General features: G+C 45.7%; 1 protein-coding gene across 2 annotated transcripts in view; it reads left to right on the top strand.

The window, feature by feature from the left end:
- Positions 1-26,601, top strand: part of LOC137412966 (RNA-binding protein FUS) — a 138,285-nt gene that overhangs the window by 43,008 nt on the left and 68,676 nt on the right. For both annotated transcript variants that reach the window (XM_078771579.1, XM_078771580.1), the window contains exons 6-7: positions 28-86; positions 25,678-25,843. In XM_078771579.1, coding sequence (XP_078627705.1) covers positions 28-86; positions 25,678-25,843 — 225 coding nt within the window. The remainder of the gene's footprint in view (positions 1-27; positions 87-25,677; positions 25,844-26,601) is intronic.

The following is a 26,601-nucleotide window of genomic DNA, read 5'->3' on the forward strand; positions in this document are numbered from 1 at the left end:
CCCTTATTTGGCTCATTTATCTTTCAGCTATGGTTACAGTTCTGGCGACAGAGAGGATAAAAACGATGAACAGGAGGAGAGGCAAGGTGAGGCATGTATTCTAGATGGGCCTGGTGTTGTCAATTCCTAGTTGCCCTTGCCAGTGGAGAGTGTATTCTATTGAATCTGTTTTTGTCTGTTTGTCTGTCCACACAGAATGTGAGTATGTCTCTTAATTGCACACTTAAAATGGTGGTGATGATAATAATAACGATAAATATAATGGTACATAATGATGATGGTACATAATGATAATTATAATGGTATGTAATGATAATGGTACATAATGATAATTATAATGGTACGTAATGATAAATGGTACATAATAATTATGGTACATAATAATAATAGTACATCATGATAATGGTACATAATGATAATTATAATGGTACGTAATGATAATGGTACATAATAATAATACATAATGATAATGGTACACAATGATAATGAGAATGGTTCGTAATGATAATGGTACATCATAATAACTATAATGATACATTATGATAATGATAACTCGAGGGCCACTTTATAACTGCAGGCAGTTATGACCGGGTTCCAATCTGCCCTGCTTTGATACAACCACTCTTTGATCAGACATGTGACCCATGACGTCCTCTTCTTTTTAATATGGTAAAAATATTTGTTGTTATTATGATTTTACTATGATTTCTTTGTGAACACCCTGGTGTCCCCAAAGTTTGGGGAACATGTGTGTGAAGTTTCCACTCAATGTACAGCTGTTCTGGGGTGGATTTTTAAAGGTTTAGTCTTAAAAAATAAATATGGCTGCCAGACCGTGTGACCTATTAGGTTTAAATTTACACCCTGGATATAAGTCCAGTTGATCATGTGCATGAAGTTTCACTTTGATCTTGTCAGCCGTTGCGGAGAAGAGGCTTTTAAAATTTTTCATGTTCTATCCAATCCGTGACACCGATTATGTCATCAATTAAATGTTGTCATCAAGTTTCTTCCTCGATGACCCTCAAAAATTTTCATACTGAACGGATAAAGCGTTTGACACATCCAATTATGACGTCATAATGAAGGCACTGATGAAGTCATCGTTATCAAATGTTGTTCCCCATAGTGTGTTCCTGCCGTGTGCCAAGTTTCATTTTTGTTCGTGCACCGGTTCCAGAGAAGACGTCCAAAGTATTTCGTTTTTTTCCAAGATGGCACCCGTTCCACATGACTTATGATGTCATAGTTATCATTGATGCAATTCTGCATGATTAGATGCATACGATGGTGAAATTTTGTGTCAATCGGACCAACAGTTGCTGAGAAAATGAATTTAAAAACAAATAAACGTCTTTGCTCTTTCACGAGCCTCGATCTTGTATCCAAAAATAAATAAATAAACAAGCGTTACGCCGAGGTCCCCCGTCGGTGAAGTGATGTGAGTTGACAAAGTGGAAGACGCAGAAAACATGTAAGAGTCGATAATATTTGCGAGTGGGTTGGAGACACACCCACACACCAGATTAGAAGTTAGTAGTTTGGGGAGAGGGAGGGGAGGAGAGGGGGAGGGAGGGAGAGGGGAGGGGGGAAGGGGAGGGTGAGGGGGGGAGGGGGTGGATGGAGGGGGGGGAGGGGGAGGAGGGGAGGGGGAGGGGGAGGGGGAGGGGGGGGGCGGGGGAGGGGAAAAGGGAGGGGAGGGGGGGTGGAAAGGGAGGGGGAAAAGGGAGGGGGAGGGGGGAGAAGGGGAAGGTGGAGGGGGGAGGGAGGGGGAGGATGGATGGGGGAGGGGGAGGGAAGGGGAGGGCCACTCAACAATGACGTTGCAGTTCTCATGGTCGGAGAGCAGCACAACAATCGCGACATCGTCCTGCATCTTTGCAAGAGCACGAAGCGGATTTTGGAGACTCACCGATCCTGTGACCCACGCCCTCCAGTACCGGCGTTGCCGGGCGGGGGAAGGGAGACCCGAACATTCCCAACCCGTGCATTCGCCCTCTTGACTCAAGCTCGTATTCGATTCGTATTCGAAATCGAAAGGGGAAAGGGGAAATCCTTCGTATTCGAATTCGTAAACACGAAATATGAATTAAAATTTAATTCATATCGCACAAAATCGACACAAAACACGATCGCATGAAGGTGAAAAAACGCAATGGCTTTTCGCCCTGAATTACGTGCAAACGTGTGACGTGTGACGGGATGGAACATCACGTGATCGCTCTGAGCGAATCAGCAAGCTGCTCGCACTGGCTGAGATTAGCGGGTACTTCGCTGAAATGCGCTGAGGTAAATATGAATAAAAAATATGGATCTCGTCAAATATTGTCTCGGCCATGTTCGTCCCAGGCTCAATGGCCATGTCTATGCCAAATATCAAGCACGTGAGCCTCTCCGTTTCGGAGTCTATCGGTAACATTACACACGCACACACACACACACACACACACTGTTTTATATATATATATATATATATATATATATATATATATATATATATATATATATATATATATATATATATATATATATATACACATATATACAGTGGAAACTTGACTTACGAGTTTAATTCGTTCTGTGACCGAGCTCGTAACTCAAATTGCTCGTATCTCAAATCAAATTTCCCCATTGAAATGCATTGAAATGCTATTAATCCGTTCCAGCCCGCCAAAAACCACACCAATTTTTTTTTAAATATACAGTATATATAAAAATATCTCGCGCTTTATATTTCACCTGTATGCAGCATACAAGTTGGCAGGATGGCCTGGACTGGAGGTACGCACACTTGACTCTAAAGTCTAAACTGTCCAGCCTGGGTTTGAATCCCGACCCAGCTATAACCTGTCATGGGTGAATCACAGGCAGGGTGATTCATCAATGTGTGTACCGCTAAACTGGGCGCCCCGTTTGCGTCCCATTAGTTGTTGGATGTTAAGGATCTCACCGTGTTTTCCACAAAGAGAAGGCGAGCTATCGCCGGCACTCTGAACAAGTTGTGGCCTGGCATGCTCTTCTCCTCTGCCGTTATATACGTCCTCCTCGGCACCTCGCTCATGTTTTTCGACGATTGCGTGTTTTATATCCAAGCACAAGTTTTATATAAAACACGACGATTGCGTGTTTTATATCCACAAGTTGTGGCCTGGCATGCTCTTCTCCTCTGCCGTTATATACGTCCTCCTCGACACCTCGCTCATGTTTTTCGACGATTGCGTGTTTTATATCCAAGCACATCATCCTCTTCTTCTTCTCAGTACCGTGTTTTCCACAAAGAGAAGGCGAGCTATCGCCGGCACTCTGAACAAGTTGACGGCAGAGATACTGTACTTGCACGGCAAGATAACCACGTGACCAGAACCCACCTGGTGGCGTAAACTCAAAATAACCAACATGCGAAAACAAAAATGCAGCGCTATACGACAGAGATATACTGTACTTGCACGGCAAGATAACCACGTGACCAGAACCCACCTGGCGGCGTAAACTCAAAATAACCAACATGCGAAAACAAAAATGCAGCGCTATACGACAGAGATACTGTACTTGCACGGCAAGATAACCACGTGACCGGGTGGCGAAAGCTCGTAACTCGGATCTCGGCTCGCATCTCAAAGCAATAAACCGCCCGAGCGACGGCTCGTATCTCGAAAAACTCGTAAGTTGGGGCACTCGTAAGTCAAGGTTCCACTGTATATATATATATATATATATATATATATATATATATATATATATATATATATATATATATATATATATATATATATATATATATATATATTTCTGTCAGTTGATTGTTTGCCATTTGTATTACAGTGTACAAGAAGGTAGAAATAAATGAATGACATGTTTATCTAACCATTTATTCGGGGGGAAAATTATTACGGAAGTGTAAGTGGATCCCGGAAAGTGGATCGGCCGCCGCGGTCCGATCGAGTGGCCGGCACGCTCCCCAGACCTTACACCTCCAGATTTCTTTCTTTGGGGGCTCATGAAAGACCTTGTTTATCGTGAAAAGCCTCGTACCATTGAGGAATTGAAGGCTCAAATTACTGCAAAGTTTGAGGAAATTGATATCAAACTCTGCAAGCGTGTGTGCCACCCTGCCTGCTCGGCTGCAATTGTGCATCGATCACGAGGGAGGGCACTTTGAAAATTGCAAGTAAAACAGCTTGGTACACTTTCGTAATAATTTTCCCCCAAATAAATGGTTAGATAAACATGTCCTTCATTTATTTCTACCTTCTTGTACACTGCAATACAAATGGCAAACAAACAATCAACTGACAGAAATATATATATATACATATATACATATATAAACAGAAATCGGGCGCTACTTCTGACTCACCCTGTATATGGTGGTGGCCATCTTGGATTTTGACGTGGCGACCCAATTTTCAATAGCGTTCTTCCTTATGCCTAGATACACCCACACACCACATTAGAAGTTGGTACTTCGCTTATTGTTCAAGATATTCCGCTCACAAGGTTCAGACATGCATGGCGGTGGCCATCTTGGATTTTGACGTGGCGACCCAATTTTCAATCGCGTTCTTCCTTATGCATAGATACACCCACACACCAGATTAGAAGGTAGGAGCTCGTTTATTAGTCCCCGACCGGTGTACACCGGAGGGGACTATAGGTTTGCACGCCGTCCGTCTGTCAGTCCGTCCGTCACTCTGTCAATCTGTCAGTCGGTCACGCAAAGAACAGTTTTCCGGATTTTTTTTTCTAAACGCTTAATGCTAATGATTTCAAACTCAATGCTAATGAATGAAACAAATGGCACATGGCACACTTAATGCCAATGAAACAAATGGCACATGATTTCCTCATGATAGGTTACAGATCAAGTTCGAACTTCACGACGTTTCGATCATTTTTGACAAAGTTATGGCACTTTGAACTTTGGGAATTCTGATAATTCTGATGATCCTTAACTCAGTGCCATTTTAAGTTTTAATTTCCTTTAAAAAAGATTTTCTCTGCAATAATTGGACCGATTGAGATCAAATTTTCACCGTAGGGGGGACTCGGTCTGTAGAATATTTTAATGGTAATTATGACGTCACAGGTCACGTGGTTCGGCCGCCATGTTGTTTTTCATGAAAACACAAAAACCCCTTTTTCTCTGCAACGGCTGAACAGATCGAGGCCAAACTTTGCAGGCGAAATCGCATACCCATGGCGAACAAAAAAGTCATCGAGCATGATGTCATGCGTCACATGGTTTCAGAGTTATGACGTTTTTAAGCATGAACCTTTAAAACTGAGCTCTTCCGTCATTTTTGATCCAATCGAGGGGAAACTTCACAGATCTGTTCAGCATATCAGTCTACTAAAATGTCCTTTTGGAATTTGCGATAGGGCACGTGGTTTGGCAGATAACGTTAATTAAACGAAAAAAAATAAAAATGGATATCTCTTGTTTATTCTCGAGTTCTCCTCAAGCCGCACCGCACGCCCTCAGCCTCGTCTCGCGAACGTCAAAAGCGTGACACAGCGCGCGCTTTCCGGAGGGGCGGAGCCAAGCCGAGCAACATATATATACACATCGATCATTGATCATGAACCGGAAAATATCATAAATGACTGATATTTAGCGAGTATTTATATTATTTTAGATATTTATTGAGTACCAGCTTGCTGGGATGAATGATCATGGTGTGTACCCAGATTTAGAATAGGTACACCGTATCCCTGCGCATCGTAAGAGGCGACCAAGGGTTGGCGTCGGGAAGGGCATCCGGCCATAAAAACATTGCGTCAAACAGGGAACCATGATTGTCATGGGGCCCGCAAGGCTAACCCCGCTCTAGCGGGGAAAATGGCCTTAAAACGATCATTCATACTGATATTTCGCGACTCAAAAGGTTCTTTATCAACAACTTATTTTGTCGTGCTTCTGCTGACCTGTCTGCAAGGTGTATAAATCGAAGTCCCGAGTGCGAATCACAGGTGAGCCCGTCCTGAGGTAATTCGCGATTGGGATCGATTCAGAACCTGTGGGTAAATACAAAAGAACAACATGCATTTTAAGGCCATTTTCCCTGCCAGAGCGGGGGTTAGCCTTGCGGTCCCCATGACAATCTTCTCCATTTTGCCCTATTTTCTGCATCTCTCCTTGTTAACGCCCTTGCCCGCATTTCTTCTTCCACCATCTTTAGCCAAGTCTTTCTCGGTCTTCCCCGTCCTCTACTTCCTTCTACATTCATTTCCATCACTCTTCTCAACCAGTCACTTTCATCCTTCCTCAACACATGACCAAACCATCTCAACCTGTTCTTCTTCACAGCATCAATCACAGGCTCTATTCCCATCATTTTTCACAATTCATCATTTGTCTTCCTCTCTCTCAACGATACTCCGCATATCCATCGAACCATTCGCATTTCCACCCTTTCCAAACTTCGTTGCTGCTCTACGTTCATTACCCATGTCTCACTCCCATAAATCATAACACTTCTCACACATGCAGCATACACCTTTCCCTTCAGCTTCAACGACACTCCCCTCCTTATCAGCACGCCACTCAGTTCCCGAAACTTCTTCCATGCACATCTCACTCCAGCAACCGTTGCCGAGTCTGATCCACCTTCTCCATTCAGCATGTCTCCGAGGTAGCAAAATGTTTTCACACCTTCCAGCTTCACGCCGTCTCCAAGATCAAACTCAACATTTCCTCCATCTGCAGCTCCCTCTGCGCACACCTTACATTTGAATGTAGCTGCCACACTGGTTAATGACCCTCTCAGACCACTACATTTTTGAGGAACCCACTCAGCGCACATTGTGCATTGAATGGAGTTCACTCCGACACCCTTCCTGCACACCCACAGGGCCACTTCCCAGTTCTTTCCACCTCACCACATGCTTTACCACTTGCCATCACCTTCGTCTTTCCGATATTCACCTTCAGACCTTTTGTCTCCATACATTCCTTCCACTTGTTCATATTTTCCTTCAGTCCATCCATGCTTTCCGCAATCAACACCAGATCATCTGCATACAACAACTCCCATGGTAAACCCTCCTTTACGTTCTGAGCCAGCACCTCCATCACAGCTACAAATAGTAGTGGACTTAGTACCGACCCCTGATGCACTCCCACCTTCACCTCAAACTCACCACTGTTCCCGTCCTTCGTCCTTACAGCTGTGCGCGCTCTTTTGTACATTGCCATCACGACTCTGATCAACCATTCCTCCACTCCTAACTTCCTCATTGCCCATGTCAATACTTTGCGTGGAACCCAATCGAATGCTTTCTCCAGATCAACAAACCCAAGAAACAACTTCTTCCTCTTCTCCATGTACATCTCCTTCAACTGCCTCACAATAAAAAGCGTGTCTGTCGTTCCTCTTCGTGGCATAAATCCAAACTGCATTTCGTCAATCTTCACTTTCTTCCTTATCCTCCTCTCCAACACCCTTTCCAATACATTCATTCCATGCTCCAATAAATTTGTCGCTCGGTACGAGCCACACTCTGGAGGGTCATCTTTCCCCTTGTATAGAGGGACGAGGGTACTCAGTTCCCAATCCACTGGAATGCGGCCTTCTTTCACCGCCAGAATCTCTGTCATTCTCTTCACACCCCAACTTCCTGCTGCCTTCAACATATCTCCCACAACTCCCATCACCCCTCCCGCTTTTCTACTCTTCATTGCTTTTATCGCTTCCTCAACTTCCTTCTCAGTTATCTTCTCTGGCGGTCCTAATACTGGGGTACTCTCTATGTTGCCATCCCATTCATTCTCTGTATTCAACAGCATTTCCATATATCTTTTCCATCTTCCTTTAATTCCATCTGGGTCCACAACGATTTGTCCCACTTCATCCTTCAAGCAACTCACCCCCATCACATCACACCTCTCTTTCGCTTCACGGCTTCGGGGGCCCCGTCAGCACCACGCCACGTTTGCCTGGTCAGCACCACGGCGGCCCGGTCAGCACCACACCCTTGGAAAGGACTTCGATGCACGTCGGCCCAGTCGGCCCAGAGTCTGGCGCGAAGTCCAAGGACATCAGCACGTCATCTGAAAACAGTTGGTGCGAACCACTTGGTCAATGGCGCGAACCAGGTCCCGACACGCCCTTGCTCGCTTGGCCCCGATGAAGGCCGCACTGGGTGTTCTCCAAACAGGGGCAAAATCGCCCAAGCCGCGCTGCATTTCGGCGGCGGAAAGCAGCCATGAAGCGACGATATTCGGTCGGGCTGTAATGCGAACACCACGGCGGCCCGGTCAGCACCACACACTTGGAAAGGACTTCGATGCTCGTTTGTGTATTTTGAATCGAAGGATTTCAATCCAGCTCCACTCAATGGCACTCAAGAGCTCACGCAACACAGGAAGTGACGTCGCCGCCTTGAAAAGCAAGAACACCTGCTTTTGGTGTTCTGTGGGTAAATGTGGGTAAATAACACTGTGGGTAAACACTGTGGGTAAATAACCCTTGGTAATTTCCCCAACAGTTTTCCGGACGACAGACTGCCGGTACGGGACATGTATTGCAGTGCAATACTCAGAATGCTTGTTTTTCAAGATATTTCGCTCACAAGGTTCAGACATATATGGTGGCGGCTATCTTGGATTTTGACGTGGCGACCCAATTTTCAATAGCGTTGTTCCTTATGCCTAGATAAAACCACACACCGGATTAGAAGTTAATAGTTCATTTATTTTTCAAGATATTCCGCTCACAAGGGTAAGCACGCACGGACGCACACATGGACGGAGGGTAAAACCATAGTCCCCCTTTCGCTCCGCAGTGCGACGGGGGACAAAAAAGTGGCGGGATTACAAGTGCAGGTATAATAATAATAATGAATGAATGAATGAATGAATGATCGTTTTAAGGCCATTTTCCCCGCTAGAGCGGGGGTTAGCCTTGCGGGCCCCATGACAATCATGGTTGCCTGTTTGAGGCAATGTTTTTATGGCCGGATGCCCTTCCTGACGCCAACCCTTGGTCACGCTCTTATGATGCGCAGGGATACGGTGTGCCTATTCTAAATCGGGGTACACACCGTGATCATTCATCCCAGCAAGCTGGTACTCAATTTGCTGACCTCGGAAGGATGACAGGCTGAGTCAACCCCCTCGGCGTTAATTCAGCGATCGACCGGGATTCAAACCCAGGATCCTAGGATCCCCAGCCGGCACCCTAACCACTAAGCCAAAACCAGGCTTATAATAATAAAAATGATGATAATAATAATAAACAAGACAAGAACAGATACATTCAAAGTACACCGCCCCCATGCCAAATAATTAAATATCCTCCAGCGCGGCATTGCCGGGGCGCCTCTGGCACCCGGAAATATCGCCGTGCACCTCATAGAGACTTTGGACTATTTGTATTTGGAGGGAGAGGTGCACAATATTTGATTGATTAATTGCATAATTAAAATCAATAAAAGATTGTCATAAAATATTTTCTTTATCAATTGGCTAATAGCATAACTAAACCACTAGTGCTTCATCCAAAGATGTAACTTTTAGAAATTTAATTAAATAAGTCACTTGTAAAGAAATTAAATAATTAATTTATTAATCGATTAATTGATTAATCAATAAATCAAAATACACTTTACAGACAAATCACTTGGTCATTGTCATGTCCAAATATCAGCTTCGTAGCTCAACAGGTGCCTGAGATATTGGCCAGATGAGAAAGAAAATACATAAATGATTAATAATGAAAATAAATAAATAATAATCAAAATTTTTTATTAATCAATTGCCTAATAGAACACATAAATCACCACCATTTCATCCGAGTCTGTAATTAAAAAAAGAAAATATTTTTAGTCATGAATCAAATAATTAAATAATTAATCGATTAAATGATTAATCAATAAATCAAAAATAGCATTGACAGCCAAATCACTTGGTCATTGTCATGTCTAAATATCAGCTTCCTAACTCAAAAGGTGCCCGATATATTGCCCAGATGAGAAAGAAAATAAATAAATGATTAATAATGAAAATAAATAAATAATAATCATTAAAAAATCAAATAATTAATCAATTGGCTAATAGAACACATAAACCACCACCATTTCATCCGAATGTAACTTAAAAAAATTAAAACATTTGTCATGAATCGAATAATTAAATAATTAATCGATTAATTCATCAATCAATAAATCAAAAATAGCCTTTACAGTCAAATCACTTGTTCATTCTCATGTCCAAATATCAGCTTTCTAACTCAAAAGGTGCCTGAGATAATGGCCAGAAGAGAAAGGAAATGTATGAGTACTTAATTAATCGCTAATAATTAAATAACTCATCAATTCCCCCCTCTGTGGAATACTGTTCCCCCCTCTGGGCTGGTGCTCCTGCCTCACACCTTGCTCGGCTTCACGCTGTTGAGGCCAAAGCTTTCAGAATCATTGGAATCTCCTGCGATGTAGTGAACTCCGAGGGCCTTTCACTCACTCACCGCAGGCAGGTTGGTGGTCTTTCTGTCTTCTACCGACTCCTCTCCGGCCTTGCTCCCCCAGCTCTCTCTGTGCTCTGTCCCCCCCAATATTCCTTCAGGTCGCACAAGATCTGCCTGCAACCCTCTTATGGTTAAACTGCCAAAGTCTAGGCTCTCTGCTCACCTTCACTCTTTCATTCCCCATTTCTCCCGCCTCTGGAACAAACTCCCCCATTCTCTTCAATCCCACTCCTCCCTCCAGGTCTTTAAAACAGCTGTTCACCACCATCTCTTATCTTCCCCCATCGAAAACCTTGATCTTTTCTACCCCCGGTAATTCACCCCAGAGTCCTTGCAGTGTTCATATGTTTTATTCCTCTCCCACCTCCCCCCAAGTCCTCCCGATGTCCCTGCTCTCAAATGTTGTGCTTGTGTCCTTCCCCCTCTCTCCCCATTTTGTCTGCCGCTCCCCTTGTTTTTTGTGTTTTGTGTGTCGGTTTGTCTTTTTGTGTGATTAATGTTAGCTCTTTCACGAGCCTCGATCTTGTATACAAAAAAAAAAGAAAATGTTTTTTTTTTTAAAAATTGATTAATCAAAAAACCAAAAAATGCCTTTTTGACAAAGTACTTGCTCACTATTGTGCCGAAATTTCAGCTTCCTTGCTCAAAGGATGGCTGAGATATCACCTGGACAAACAAACAAACAAACAAACAAGAAAGCAAGAAAACAAACAAACAACCGGAGTGAAAACTGAGTACTCCCTTTCAGCGTGCATCACTGCCGAGCCCCCTTCGGTGCCCTGCAATGACGTTATGCAGTGCCTGGAGATGGCATAGGAAAGGTGCGGTGTACAATAGACGGTCTCCTACGACAGGCCACTTTATAACTGCAGGCAGTTATGACTGAGATCCAATCTGCCCCACTTTGATAAAACCACACTTTGATCGGACATGTGACCCATGACGTTCTCTTTATAAACTTTTTTTTTTACTGAATTCTGAATTTGATTTCAATTGCAGTCGGACCCGACATTCAGGTATTTATTAGACAATCATTTAGGTATTAGGTTGCAGACAGCAACCTGTCGTGGGTTTAATAAGCACCTGGTCGAACTCGGACAGTGCATAACAGATTTATTAATTACTAGCTGAATGCACCCGGCGTTGCCCGGGTTCTTTTTGAATGAATTTAATCTTCTGTACATAGGTTTGACTTGAGCCCAGTATCATTTAGTGCTCAACGATTCCTTGTTCTTTCTTCTGTCGGGCCCCGCGAGAGAGAATTTTGAAGGCATGTGTTGCAATCAGTCAGATATTCCTATTAAGTGCATACGTTGTACTGCAAGATAATTTTTTAAAGAAGAAAAAGATTTATTGCGAAATGGGCCCAGGCCGGCCGAGGCGGCCTCGACCGGCCTCGCCACCTTGCCGATAACCTTCCCGGGGCCTGTCCTGACATTTTTTTGTGTGAGAGGTTTCCTCCTATCTTTCACCGTTCAGGAGATTAGCGCGTGCAGACAAACAAAAACTTTCACACACATATATATATATATATATATATATATATATATATATATATATATATATATATTTTGTTATGGATATGAGGATTGTGTTTTTTTTTATTGTGTTTTTTTATTATTATTGCTTTATTCTGGACCCTCCTCACTCCAGTGTTGTATAAAGGTCAAAGGGCATTCCCGTAGTTAATTCCATAAAGCATACACGTCAGCCAATCATAGATTTCCCCCTTGTTGATAGTTATATCTTTATTATGTGTATTAGGGTAAGGCCTTGTCTTCCATTAAGATGACACTCCATTGCACCAAGTGAAACAAGCTAGATCCCCTTTCAGTCCCATTCCCAAAATCTCCATTTCCAGCTACATCCCCTCCAAGTCTCCATTGCAAACGGCACTGGGCAGTTTGCCAGGTTTGTTACAGCGGTGGGTTGCTGATTTCGCCCCAAAGCCGCCATTAAGCATGTGCTCAGCTCGGGGAAGAAGGGCGTGCCCGCCCATCGTCATCAAGGGTGGAGTCAGAGGGCCTGTGCCCACCAACCAGGGCCGAAGCGAGCTCACCGGGGGGCGGGTCCTGAAGGCCGGCGGCTTGATCGCCGGAGGCGCTATAAAAAGCGCGCGCGCAAGAGCCGAGGAGTTGTTGGACAGGGAGACGTGCGTTGTTGTTGAGTTGAGTGGTTGGACCAGATGAGCTTTGACAAAACGAGAGGGACGAGTCCTAAAAAGAGCACGCGACGTCCACACAGCCGCAGCAGGAGCAGCAGCCACAGCAGCAACAACAGCCGCTTGGGGCCTGGACGGCAGTTTTGAGCAGGGCCGCGAAGGAACGGCGATGGTGAAACGCGCCGATCGTGCTGCAGGACCCGTTGGACCTTCCTCTCCCTCCAGCCATCCACCTCCTGCCTTTCCATCCTTTTGTGTACGTGAGTTTGTTCTGTGTGTCTTGTCCCTGGGTATTAATTAAGCTTGTATAAGTTAATAATTGCACTGTGTCTCTGAGCTCTTCTGTAAATTATTTTATTATCCTTCCTTCTCCTTGGTTACTTTGAGCATGTAAATAGTAGGAATAAATTTAGTAGTATTTCCAACCTTTTTGTCTTCTTCTTCCCGTCCTTCACATCCGTGTCGCTTTTATCTTTTCCATATTGAATATCTGTGGCGCGATCCGGCCAACGTTCGGGAATCGGGTTAGTCGGGGCAACTGTTCGGCCGCGGTGCCATCCGCTCGGCAAACACAACATCTTATCCGTGGTCCGTAACAATTGGTAGTCAGGAGTTGGGATTCGAACCTGGGACTAAATTTATTTAGCCCAAATTTTGGAACACCAATTGTACTATTGGCAGAAGCAATTGGTGTCGGGAGCGGGGTCGGACCCGAAGCGCGGTTAACGCGCTCAAATTTACAAGCTGCTGAAATTTGTTTTGTTTTAAAAAACCCGAATTTTGAAATCGCGCCATGGCTAGTCAAGGCGATCGGATGCAGGTGGGTGAGCTAGAAGAGGGGTTAGACGTAACCCAGGATCAGAGGGAAGAAATGGAGGGGAGCAATGAGGAGGTGGTTGAGGGAGTATCAGGCGCACAAAATGGCGCTCTCGCGCACGTGGTTGAAGGGTCCCAAAATAGCGGCGCCGCGGAGGGCGAGCCCGCGGTGGCGGCTGGGGACGCTGGGCAAACCGGGTTTGACCTCAGATTATTCTTGACCCAACTGAATGCAAAAATGTATAGGATGGGAAGCCAAATCGGGGGGCTCGATGGAAAAATCGGGGGGCTCGATGGAAAAATCGGGGGGCTAGACAAATTTGGGGGGTTGCACAATAATTTTAAGGGGTGAGACAAGAAATTTGAGGGGTTAGACAAGAAATTTGAGGGGTTAGACAAGAAATTTGAGGGGTTAGACAATGGGATAGAAGGGGTGAAAAATGGGTTAGAGGGGTTAGAAAACAAGATGGAAAACAAATTGCGCGAAAAAGGGGAGCAATCCGCCCAATAAATTAAACAAATGGGAGAGGAGATAGAGGAGGTGAAAATCGGGGTAGAAACCAAATTGGATGCTCAGAGGGATGAATTGGGACAGATGAGGGTGGCATCTACAAAAATGATGGAGGAGATGAAGGAGGAGATACGACGAGGTGTAAGCGAGGAGCTCTCGGGAGTACGCGAGGAGGTAAAGCGAGGTGAGAAGCGTATGGAGAAAGAGGAGGAATAATACGGCAAGGTTACAAGGGGGCATAGAGGACCTGATGCAGGAGGTGGAACAGCTGACGGTGGGACAGATGGAGTTAGTGGAGCAGGTACAAAGGAATACTGCGGTACTAGGAGGGTTAAAAGCGACACAAAGAGACATCAAGGACGACTTGATAGCGACGAAGAAGCAATGTCAGATGGTACGTGAGGGACTGACAACGAGGTTGGACGAGATGACAGAAGTAATGGAGACGAAGGACCGGGAGGTGAGGACGCACATAGAAACGGTCAAGGTAGCCTTAGAGGACGAGATTGAGGAGACGCACCGGGAAATAAAAAAGGTGAAGGAAAAATTAGAGAAGGTGGAAGAGGGGGTGAGTGAAATTAAGAAGAGACGGACAGAAACTAAGAGAGAAATACAGGAGGAAGTGATGGAATATGTGCAAGGCCGGTGCTCAAATCGTGATGATGTGCTCGCTAACCAAATAAAGAGTTTGCAGGTGGTGAAGGAGGTGCGGAGACGAGGTGCCAAGGTGGGTGGCGATATACGAGGCAATGTATATAATGTGAGGGGAGCTTCAGTCGGCTTGGGGGTTGATTTGGATCCGGGTGTTCGTGAGAGGCCGTTGTTGAAGTGTGCGACAGGTACGGTGTGCGAAGGAGGAGGTGTGCGAGAATGTCCGACTCTGGGGTGTGTGAGGAAAAAGCGCGCGCCGAGGAGTGAGTGTGCTGTCGAGAGTGAGTCGGTCGTAGCGCGTGTGCGAGGGAGCACATGGAAGCGCGTAGTGAGGAGTGTTACAGAGGATGTAACGAGAGAGTGTACACCTGTGGTGAGTGTTACGGAGGGAGTAACGAGAGAGTGTGCGCAAGAGGATGCGCGAGAAAGGTGTGTAACGGACGGGTGCATGGGGAAAGAGTGCGCTGTCAAGAGTAAGGGAGAATGCACGCCGGTGGTGAGTGTTAGAGGGTGTAATGGGAGAGTGTGCGCAAGAGTGTGCGCGAGAAAGGTGTGTAATGGACAGGTCATGAGGAAAGAGTGCGCTGTCAAAAGTAAGGAAGAATGCACACCTGTGGTGAGTGTAACGGACGGGTGCATGAGGAAAGAGTGCGCTGTCAAGAGTAAGGGAGAATGCACGCCTGTGGTGAGTGTTACAGAGGATGTAACGGGAGAGTGTGCGCAAGAGGGGCGCGAGAAAGGTGTGTAACGGACGGGTGCATGAGGAAAGAGTGCGCTATCAAAAGTAAGGGTGAGTGCGCGACCGAGTGTGGAGGTGAGAGTAGTAAGAGTGACACGGAGCGTGAGTTGGTTGTGGCAGGTGAGAGAGGATGTACACCTGGAATGGAAGAATGCACACCTGGAATGGTAGAGCGGGTGTGGGAATGCACACTGGAATTGGGAGTGAGGCACGTGGTTGGGTGTGCGAGTGAGAGCACACCTGTAGTTATCACAGAGGAGGTGACCGAGAAGGGGGGCGCGAAGAGGTGTGTTGGTGAGGTGTGCGAACGACGAGTGTGTGCAAAGGTGTGCGGTGGTCAGGTGTGTGACCAAGTCTGTGAGCGAAAGAACGAGTGCAATGGCGAAGTACGCGGGGTGTAAGGGCGGCGTTGGAGCACGGAGCTCGGTGAGGGTGAAAGGGGTAGCGTATGCGTGTGAGCATGCAGGTGAAGCATCGACGGTAACCGGGTTAGCGGTTAGAGCGACGTATAGCCGAATCGGGCCCTCGGTGCGCGCCGGGCAGGTTCGCGTGCCGCGAGGACCAGCGAGGATTCGAACCACGGCGGTTTCGAAAGAACCGCCATAGGCGATCCACGCCGGGCCGCGCTTTGAACGGCCGCGTCCGTGCTCCACTAGGCGGAGCGGGCAGCCCGATAGGAAGGGTCGTCATGGCGACCCCTTTTTGTTGAGGCGTTCCGGCAGGTCGAGATCGGGCCATTGGACGGCTCTGTGCCGGGATGGTGCGTGGGATCTCGGCCCGGGTAAGCGTCCTTCCCTGCACCGAGTGCCGGACGCATCCAACCGCTGGCACCAAAGAACCCGCATTCATTGCTCGGCTGTACGAAGCCAAGCTTGAGAAGTGAATTGGCGCACGAGAGGCACTAGTGAGAAGACTGATGATGAGGATAGTGTTTTGGCCCCGAAATTAGAAAAACAAAATTTGATGATTGGCAGAGTGAGGATTGGCAGCCGATTGGTAGTGATTTGCAAATTTTTAATTGGCTGGAATTTAGTGAGCAAAATTGGTAGTGGAAGATACCCGATGTGGTGGGATGGCAACTTTGCCATCTCTCACAGCGGGGGCAAAGGAGCACTAGGTTTATGGGGTTGGCAGTGAAAACTAGCCCGGGAGGGTTCGGATATAATGATAGGGATCTAGAGAAGATGACCTTGGGTAACAGCAAGGTTAGGTAGTGACTGATACCTGTAGTGGGGACGCAGGTAGATTAGAGTGGATGATAATGACGTGGTATGTGCTTCGTTTAAAGGGAAGACGGGGAGCACTAAGTTAGCAGGGCAACAGGTAGATTAGATGATGCCGTGTGAGTGTTGGAGGTGTATTCAAGTGTATTGAGCAGGGTATGAGTAAATGATTGTGAGTGCGAGTTGTAGTGAGATTGCACGGTGTGCAACTGAACAGGTGTATGGAGCAGTGTGTGAGTGAGTGATGGTGATGTGTATGGTGCTGACCAAATGGTCCAGGAAGGAAGGAGGGTGCAGGTGGCACCAGGTGTGATTGCACAGGTGTGCAACTACAGGTGAATGGAGAATGGTTGTATGGAATAAATGGTATGGAATATATGGAGTATTGGAATGGATGGTCGTGGAGTGAGTATGGTGGAAATTGTGGAGTGGAGTGGATGGTGCGAAGGTGTGAATGGGGGAAGAGTGGACCCCCATCACGAATACCCGGGGCGGGTAGTGTAAGTGTTAGGTAGAGGGTACAGGTAAATTGTGGTTGGATATTGGCATCTGTGGTGCGGGTGAAAGAATGGTATTTGGATGGGTGCATTAGTGTTGTGGAAATGGCTGGGCGTGTAGCCTGTTAGTGTGTGTAGTTGGTTTGGGCACTCCACCACTGTGAGGATGTCAGCCAGGTGAGGCCGCAGGTGGGCTCTGGGAGCCGGTAGAGTTGTTGTGGATGGGGCCCGAGGATCCGGAGGACGGACCCGGGTAGCCCAGTGCCAGAGGGCACCGAGGGGTGACAGAGCCAGGAGGGGCCTTCCCCAGTTAGATAGGTGAGGTAAGGAGCAGGGAAGCTCGGAGGCAACTACAGTGGTGGAGGTGTGCAGGTGGGTAGGCCTGCTGGGAGAGCTACACGCCCCAGCCCAGAAATTGTGCAAGGGCACCAGGAGATGAATCGGGGGAGTGAGACCCCAAATTGAGAAGCACCACAGTTTGGTCAATGGGAATTTGGTTTTTAAAACCACATAGAGTAAGATTGCCAATGGTTTGGCAGGGAAAGACCCCGGGTAGTGTAAAGTGTGTTAAAGTCATTTAAAGGATAGTTAGGATTGAAGTCGCCTCGCACCATCTGCATCCACTCACCTGAGATGACGTACCTCCACACCATGCCAGGTGGTTTTTGTTATTTTTATGATGCAAATGTTTGGAATGTGAGACGCATCATGACGTGGGTGTGACATTGTGCTTTGTTGTTCCATCTCTCCCTCCTTATGAGGATTGATGATGAATTGGGTGATGGCAAATTTTGAAGTAGAGGGAGTGAAGACGAATTTGGTATAGGGGGAAGATGTGACGGTAGCGACGGATTTGTAAATGTGTAGATTGTTGTACATATGGGGTAAGGGCAAGGGTAGTGTAGGTGACAAGGGGGGGGGTGACGTACGGTAGGGACGAGCTTTTCTCACTTCGCTCTCCGTACGCACTTCGCCTTGCATTGCCTTGTTAGATGTGTACCCTTGAGACCTTACCCCTCGCTCATCTGTCTTTTCCCCCCTTTGTCTCCCACATGAGGACCTGTGCGCCACTGGGCGCCGAGGGGAGCGTGCGTGAGTCCGCCATTGTGCGCCCGGAACTCCCAGAACCAGCTGTCTGCATCGATGCACCACATTATGGACCACATGTCTGTGGCTGAGCACCACTGAGGGACCCCATGGGTTGGGGCATGGCCCCTCTGCTGGAACCGGCCATGAAGGCCCGAAATCTTGCTGGCGGACCTTGGCCACAGGGCACCGATGCCCCACAGGTGAACCACACGTAGTCGGCCCTGTGGGCCATAAATAAATAAAATTGACACGTTGGGTGCATTTTTTATTGCAAATAGGCCGCCAGCAAAGATGACAACAACAAGATAGTAATAGCCAGCAGAGGGAGCCGAAGAGCAAGAGACCACCAGCAGGGTTAGGGGTTGATTGGTTATTTTTATTATTGAACAATGATGACTGTGCACCGATTGGTGCTTGAGGGTGTGTTGGTGCGTTTTGGGTGCTTTCATGGTGCATTGATGCAGAGCAGACTGTCTCTCCCCCCCAAAAGAACAATCACAGGTCCTGGGTTAGTTTTGTAAATAAAAGCAGAGCCATTGTAAATAATGCTCCCCACCATCAGTGTATAGTTTGAAGACCATTCCGCAATTCGGTTCGCTGTGGGCGTGAATCTGTTAGGCAGGGTGCAATGGAGCAGTGGGACATATTTATTTATGTTTTAAAACTGTCGCACTCAGGGTTAGGTTAAAAGTAGAGGGAACTACACCTACGTGTCACACTAAGCTAAAGTTATAGGCCTGGGACGTGCCTAAGAGGAGGAGGGTGCAGTGTTATGGATATGAGGATTGTGTTTTTTTTATTGTGTTTTTTTATTATTATTGCTTTATTCTGGACCCTCCTCACTCCAGTGTTGTATAAAGGTCAAAGGGCGTTCCCGTAGTTAATTCCATAAAGCATACACGTCAGCCAATCATAGATTTCCCCCTTGTTGATAGTTATATCTTTATTATGTGTATTAGGGTAAGGCCTTGTCTTCCATTAAGATGACACTCCATTGCACCAAGTGAAACAAGCTAGATACCCTTTGAATCCCATTCCCAAAATCTCCATTTCCAGCTGCATCCCCTCTAAGTCTCCATTGCAAACGGCACTGGGCAGTTTGCCAGGTTTGTTACAGCGGTGGGTTGCTGATTTCGCCCCAAAGCCGCCATTAAGCATGTGCTCAGCTCAGGGAAGAAGGGCGTGCCCGCCCATCGTCATCAAGGGTGGAGTCAGAGGGCCTGTGCCCACCAACCAGGGCCGAAGCGAGCTCACCGGGGGGCGGGTCCTGAAGGCCGGTGGCTTGATCGCCGGAGGCGCTATAAAAAGCGCGAGCGCAAGAGCCGAGGAGTTGTTGGACAGGGAGACGTGCAAGTTGTTGGACAGGTAGACGTGCGTTGTTGTTGAGTTGAGTGGTTGGACCAGATGAGCTTTGACAAAACGAGAGAGACGAGTCCTAAAAAGAGCACGCGACGTCCACACAGCCGCAGCAGGAGCATCAGCCACAGCAGCAACAACAGCCGCTTGGGGCCTGGACGGCAGTTTTGAGCAGGGCCGTGAAGGAACGGCGGCTGTGAAACGCGCCGATCGTGCTGCAGGACCCGTTGGACCTTCCTCTCCCTCCAGCCATCCACCTCCTGCCTTTCCATCCTTTTGTGTACGTGAGTTTGTTCTGTGTGTCTTGTCCCTGGGTATTAATTAAGCTTGTATAAGTTAATAATTGCACTGTGTCTCTGAGCTCTTCTGTAAATTATTTTATTATCTTTCCTTCTCCTTGGTTACTTTGAGCGTGTAAATAGTAGGAATAAATTTAGTAGTATTTCCAACCTTTTTGTCTTCTTCTTCTCCTTCACATCCGTGTCGCTTTTGTCTTTTCCATATTGAATATCTGTGGCGCGATCCGGCCAACGTTCGGGAATCGGGTTAGTCGGGGCAACTGTTCGGCCGCGGTGCCATCCGCTCGGCAAACACAACATCTTATCCGCGGTCCGTAACAATATATATATATAGATGAGGATTGGCAGCCGATTGGTAGTGATTGGTAAATTTTTAATTGGCTGGAATTTAGTGAGCAAAATTGGTAGTGGAAGATACCCGATTGGTAGTGGAAGATATATAGATATATATAGATATATATAGATTGGTAGTGGAAGATATATAGATATATATAGATATATATAGATATATATAGATATACAGTGAAACCTTGACTTACGAGTTTAATTCGTTCTGTGACCGAGCTCGTAACTCAATTTGCTCGTTTCTCAAATTAAATTTCCCCATTAAAATGATTTGAAATGCTATTAATCCGTTCCAGCCCCCCAAAAACCACACCAATTTTTTTTGAAATATATATATATAAATATCTCGCACTTTATATTTCACCTGTATGCAGCATACAAGTTGGCAGGATGGCCTGGACTGGAGGTATGCATACTTGACTTTAAACTGTCAAGCCTGGGTTTGAATCCCGACCCAGCTCTAACCTGTCATGTCGGTGTTTCACAGGCAGGGTGATTCATCAATGTGTGTACCGCTAAACCGGGCGCCCTTTTTGCGTCCCATTAGTTGTTGGATGTTAAGGATCTCACCGTGTCTTCCACAAAGAGAAGGCGAGCTATCGCCGGCACTCTGAACAAGTTGTGGCCTGGCATGCTCTTCTCCTCTGCCGTTATATACGTCCTCCTCGGCATCTTTTTCCAGAAGAGCCCTGTCTCGTCACAGTTGAAGATTTGCTGGGGGATGTATCCTTCGGCTTCTATCAGTTCGGCAAAAGTTATAATAAAATCTTCAGCTGCCTTCACATCCGAGCTTGCTGCCTCACCATGCCTGACGACGGAGTGAATGCCGGTCCTCTTCTTAAAATTATCAAACCATCCCCGACTGGCTTTGAATGACTCTTCCGATGCCTCGTCCGTTGATGTTCCCGCCGTCTGCTGCACCAAATCCCCGTAAATGTCTCGTGCCTTCTCACAGATGATGCGCTCGGTCACAGTATCTCCTGCGAGCTGCTTCTCCGTCAACCACACAAACAACAACTTCTCCATCTCTTCATGGACAGAGGTCCGGAGCTTTGAAATAATCGTAACGCCCTTGGCTGGCGTTATAGCCTTTATCGACTCCTTCTGCTTCAAAATCGTACATATCGTAGAAGTACTACGATCGTACTGCCTCGCCAAGTCGACAACACGCACACCTCGCTCATGTTTTTCGACGATTACGTGTTTTATATCCAAGCACATCATCCTCTTCTTCTCAGCACTGCCCTTGGCACTCAATTTCTTAGGACCCATGGTTAAAACTAAGAAATTTTCCAAAATAACCAAAATGCGAAAACAAAGCAGCAGCGATATACGGCAGAGATGCTTGCACGGCAAGATAACCACGTGACCGGAACGCTCGTTGGGCCACCTAGTGGCGGGTGGCGTAAGCTCGTAACTCAGATCTCGGCTCGCATCACAAAGCAAAAAACCGCCCGAGCGACGGCTCGTATCTCGGAAAACTCGTAAGTTGGTGCACTCGTAAGTCAAAGTTTCACTGTATGTGTGTATGTATATATAGTGTATGTATGTATATATATATATATATATATATATATATATATATCTATATATCTATATATATATATATATATATATATATATATATATAAATTAAATAAATAAATAAATAAATATAAATAAATATAAATAAATAAATAATATATATACAGTGGAACCTTGACTTACGAGTGCACCAACTTACGAGTTTTCCGAGATACGAGCCTTCGCTCGGGCGGTTTATTGCTTTGAGATGCGAGCCGAGATTTGAGTTACGAGCTTTCGCCACCCGCCACCAGGTGGGTTCCGGTCACGTGGTTATCTTGCCGTGCAAGTATCTCTGCCGTAAATCGCTGCTGCTTTGTTTTCGCATTTTGGTTATTTTGGAAAATTTCTTAGTTTTAACCATGGGTCCTAAGAAATTGAGTGCCAAGGGAAGAGAGGATGATGTGCTTGGATATAAAACACGCAATCGTCGAAAAACATGAGCGAGGTGTGCGTGTTGTCGACTTGGTGAGGCGGATGTGAAGGCAGCTGAAGATTTTATTATAACTGAGAAGAAGAAGAGGATGATGTGCTTGGATATAAAACACGCAATCGTCGAAAAACATGAGCGAGGTGTGCGTGTTGTCGACTTGGTGAGGCGGATGTGAAGGCAGCTGAAGATTTTATTATAACTTTTGCCGAACTGATAGAAGCCGAACGATACATCCCCCAGCAAATCTTCAACTGTGACGAGACAGGGGTCTTCTGGAAAAAGATGTCGAGGAGGACGTATATAACGGCAGAGGAGAAGAGCATGCCAGGCCACAACTTGTTCAGAGTGCCGGCGATAGCTCGCCTTCTCTTTGTGGAAAACACGGTGAGATCCTTAACATCCAACAACTAATGGGACGCAAACGGGGCGCCCAGTTTAGCGGTACACACATTGATGAATCACCCTGCCTGTGATTCACCCATGACAGGTTATAGCTGGGTCGGGATTCAAACCCAGGCTGGACAGTTTAGAGTCAAGTGTGCGTACCTCCAGTCCAGGCCATCCTGCCAACTTGTATGCTGCATACAGGTGAAATATAAAGCGCGAGATATTTTTATATATACTGTATATTTAAAAAAAAATTGGTGTGGTTTTTGGCGGGCTGGAACGGATTAATAGCATTTCAATGCATTTTAATGGGGAAATTTAATTTGAGAAACGAGCAAATTGAGTTACGAGCTCGGTCACAGAACGAATTAAACTCGTAAGTCAAGGTTCCACTGTATATATATATATATATATATATATATATATATATATATATATATATATATATATATATATATATATATATATATATATATATATATCTATAAAAGATTATTATGGAAGATTAAAATAATACATGCATGGGAGATGCTGAAATGGTGTGTAAGATAAGTAGCACCACCATGGATGACATCGCCGTCATGACAATCATGCACAGCCTGCACCAACATCTCAGCGAGCTGTAACCCATATTTGGCTTAATATGCTTCCCCCTAGGGTCAGACTAACTCATAACAATGCTCCAAGTTGACAATAAGCCGCATTCTGAGAGAATGTTTTGCCAAGGCCAAACATGGGATATGGTCAACAGTTTATACGCCAGTCAGACAGTGAGACGCCAATTAAAATACGTCACAGTGTGTAACCCTGGTGTTGGGCTAGCGGCTAGGGTGCCGGCTTCGGATCCTAGGATCCTGGGTTCGAATCCCGGTCGATCGCTGAATTAACGCCAGGGGGGTTGACTCAGCCTGTCATCCTTCCGAGGTCGGCTAATTGAGTACCAGCTCACTGGTAATTCCCTGCTTGTCGTAAAAAGGCGACAAAAAGGGTTGGCGTCAGGAAGGGCATCCGGCCGTAAAACATTGCTTCAAAAAGGGGACCAAAAAACAACAACAACCACGGTTCCCGAAAAAGTCCAACCCCTGCTTTGCGGGGAAAAATGGCCTCTAAAGGTGGTTATATTTTTTTGTTTTAGTGTGTCGCTGCTGCCACCACCGGGATAGGGAATTCAATGAAATCCCCCACAAGCACCCCTTTAATAAACATCTTACCTTTTATAAACATGTAAAAAAAAGAGATTTATTATCACCCGTGTACCTCTCGGGATTTCATAGAAGTGTTTACTCATCACCGATCCACCTTGTACCCCATGTAGGTAAGTGAGAACTTCTCTTCCGTCAAGAGAACTCACTCGTGTAATGGGGTGTGCCAAGTCCCACCTCCATGGAGCGGTGTCGGTGGATCGCAAATGATAGACAAACGCCTATATGGTCCCCTTTCCTTCAAAAGGCTTTGTGGACCTACAGAGAAAGAGAAAGCGAAAGCATCAATTTAAAAACAAAGTGATTATAGATATGAATGATTATTCATTAGCATAAAAGATTAAAAGATTGCAAAGTTTGAAAGCAAAGTCATTTGAAAAGCATGTGGGTAGCCCAAAGTCTCCCATACAAGAAACAAAAACAACCACAGCCCCACCCAAAAGGCAGGGTCTTTTAAAATTACATTACAAGTATCTGGCTTTATTTAGCAGGCCTCTGGCTTTATTTTTCAATTGAAGCGAAGTGTTAATAAAGCTCTTCCTGGTTGTACAAGGTAGTGTAATACATTGAAGTGCGGTGGCGACCATCAACACCTTTATTAAAACACAAGACACCCTTCTCGAAGCTTTCCCCTTCCAGGATTCATGCATGACCCTCTATTCCGGCACACGCAAATGGTAGCCGGTTTCCCGCCCGTCGTTACATAATCTTTGCCACTCACGCTCGCTTGAATCGGAATCGTCGGCATGCTCCAGAGCTGTTCTCAGCTCTCGCATGGTCTGTGTCGTTAACCATTGGATTCGGGCTATTGTGCCGGCCCTGCAAGATTTAGCTCGGCACAATAATCCATTCTCAAGAAGAGTAAAACTTTGTTTGAATTCAGCCATTGTTCCAATCCTTTATATGAGATTGGTGGGTGTAGTTTTCTTTGGAAATTCCTTGGGAAATTCTCAGGCTTGGCTTGGTAAGCCTTGTGGGGCAGGACTTAACTGGGAATGATGTAAAAATGGGCGTGGCTTGTGAAAAGTGGGTGTGGGTTGTGAAAAATTGATATGTGGCTTGGGAGGATCTCAGCAGAATGTTGAAGGTTTATAATTTCATCTCTACTCCACAATGATATTTAAACCAAGAAGCAAATTCCAACATACAATTTATCCTCATTCTTGATGGCGATGAGTGTCTGAAGAAAATGAAGCTATTCCCTAAAATAGAACATAAACAGATATTCATGGGCTCTCTGTACGAGTTTAATGTAAAAAAAAAAAAAAGATACCAGTATGCTAATGGGTGGAAGAATAAAATTCTGCGTAGGGATTTATAGAAGTCATTTGTTAAAGGGAATATGACAATTCATTAATGGAAAGGTGTGAATATGTCAAGATTGGAGAGGGGGGGAATATGATGCGCTACCAAGGCGGAGGGGATATAATCGGAGCTGTGGTTGGAAGGATTTAATTCCGAGGTGCGGAAGGGAAAGTCTCCCTCCGATTCACTTTACTTTGGGGGAGATGCTTCAGAATCAACATTGTTATACTACTTATTGGACAAAAATCGATATATAGCACGATATTTCAAAACGTTATGGGCGACCGATGCCAAACCTTGGTGGATGAGTTGGTGCAGCGACAATAACAAGCCGATTAGATTTTGGTTTCGGTCCGAATCCATATCTGACTTATCAGTGGAATACAAAACGCAAATGCTCTACCGAGTTCCGTTCTTGTTGAAATTTGTTTTTAACGTGCACGGTGCAATTTACATTTTGTTTTTACTCATGGACATGATGATTTGTTGTGCACTCAAATGAAGAAAACTTGTTTTTATTTTTGATACCAGCTTTTCTTTATCATGTTGCCATTCCCACTGCATGAAAACTTGTCTGTTTCTCACCCAAAGGTCAACATTTTTGATTGAAAAAGTCTTTATCTGACCCATCTCCCAGATGTTTATCATGGACATCGTTCCTCTGAGCCTTCATCCACACGTGGTTACCTTGGGGGTCGTTCTTCCCATACGGAGTCCCATGAATATCAAAGTGATGAAAGAAAGAGCGGTGGTGGAGGTCGTGATTACCGTAGCAGATCTTCAGAGAGTACGACGTATGGAAGGTGAGGGGGAGGTCAATACAGGTAGGAAACTGTAGTTGCGTTAGCTTGGACTGTTTAGGATTTGATTGGACCGCAAACATATGTTGGCTTATTTATTGATATGCATTTGTTTATGAGAATGTAAGCTAAACAATGCATGATCTCGTGAGTGTTGTTTGGCTGTTCATTAATTAACTAGATAATGTAGATGTCGACACAGTATAGAGATTCGCATTTAGGATCTCAACATCTGGAGCTATTTCCTTCGATGGGAAGGCTTAAACAGGCACACCCCTTGTCCTGATCTGTGATCTCTGTATGTGTAGCTGTTTGAAAGATGCAAATATACTGTTTACTGTTTGAAATACTTTTAGTCGTTGTAGTAAGCTGCTTTATTCTACCAGGTGAGCGCCCAAGGGTTATTTCCCCTATTTTGTATTGTTGTCCCCCGTCGCACCTCGGAGCGAAAGGGGGACTATGGTTTTCCCCTCCGTCCGTGTGTGCGTCCGTCCGTGTGTGCATCCGTCCGTCCGTGCGTGCGTGCGGGTGTGCGTGCGTACGTAAGCGAAGGACCGAATTCTAATTTGGTGTGTGGGTGCAACCCACGTCAAAATCCAAGATGGCCGCCGCTATGTATGTCTGAACCTTGTGAGTGAAATATCTTGAAAAACAAGCATTCTGAGTATTGCGCTGCAATACATGTCCCCTACTGCCGGCAGTCTGTCGTCTGGAAAACTGTTGGGGAAATTACCAAGGGTTATTTATCCACAGGTTCTGAA

This window comes from Myxine glutinosa, chromosome 2 (assembly GCF_964187855.1).
Source record: "Myxine glutinosa chromosome 2, kmMyxGlut1.1, whole genome shotgun sequence".
Classification (NCBI taxonomy): domain Eukaryota; kingdom Metazoa; phylum Chordata; class Myxini; order Myxiniformes; family Myxinidae; genus Myxine; species Myxine glutinosa.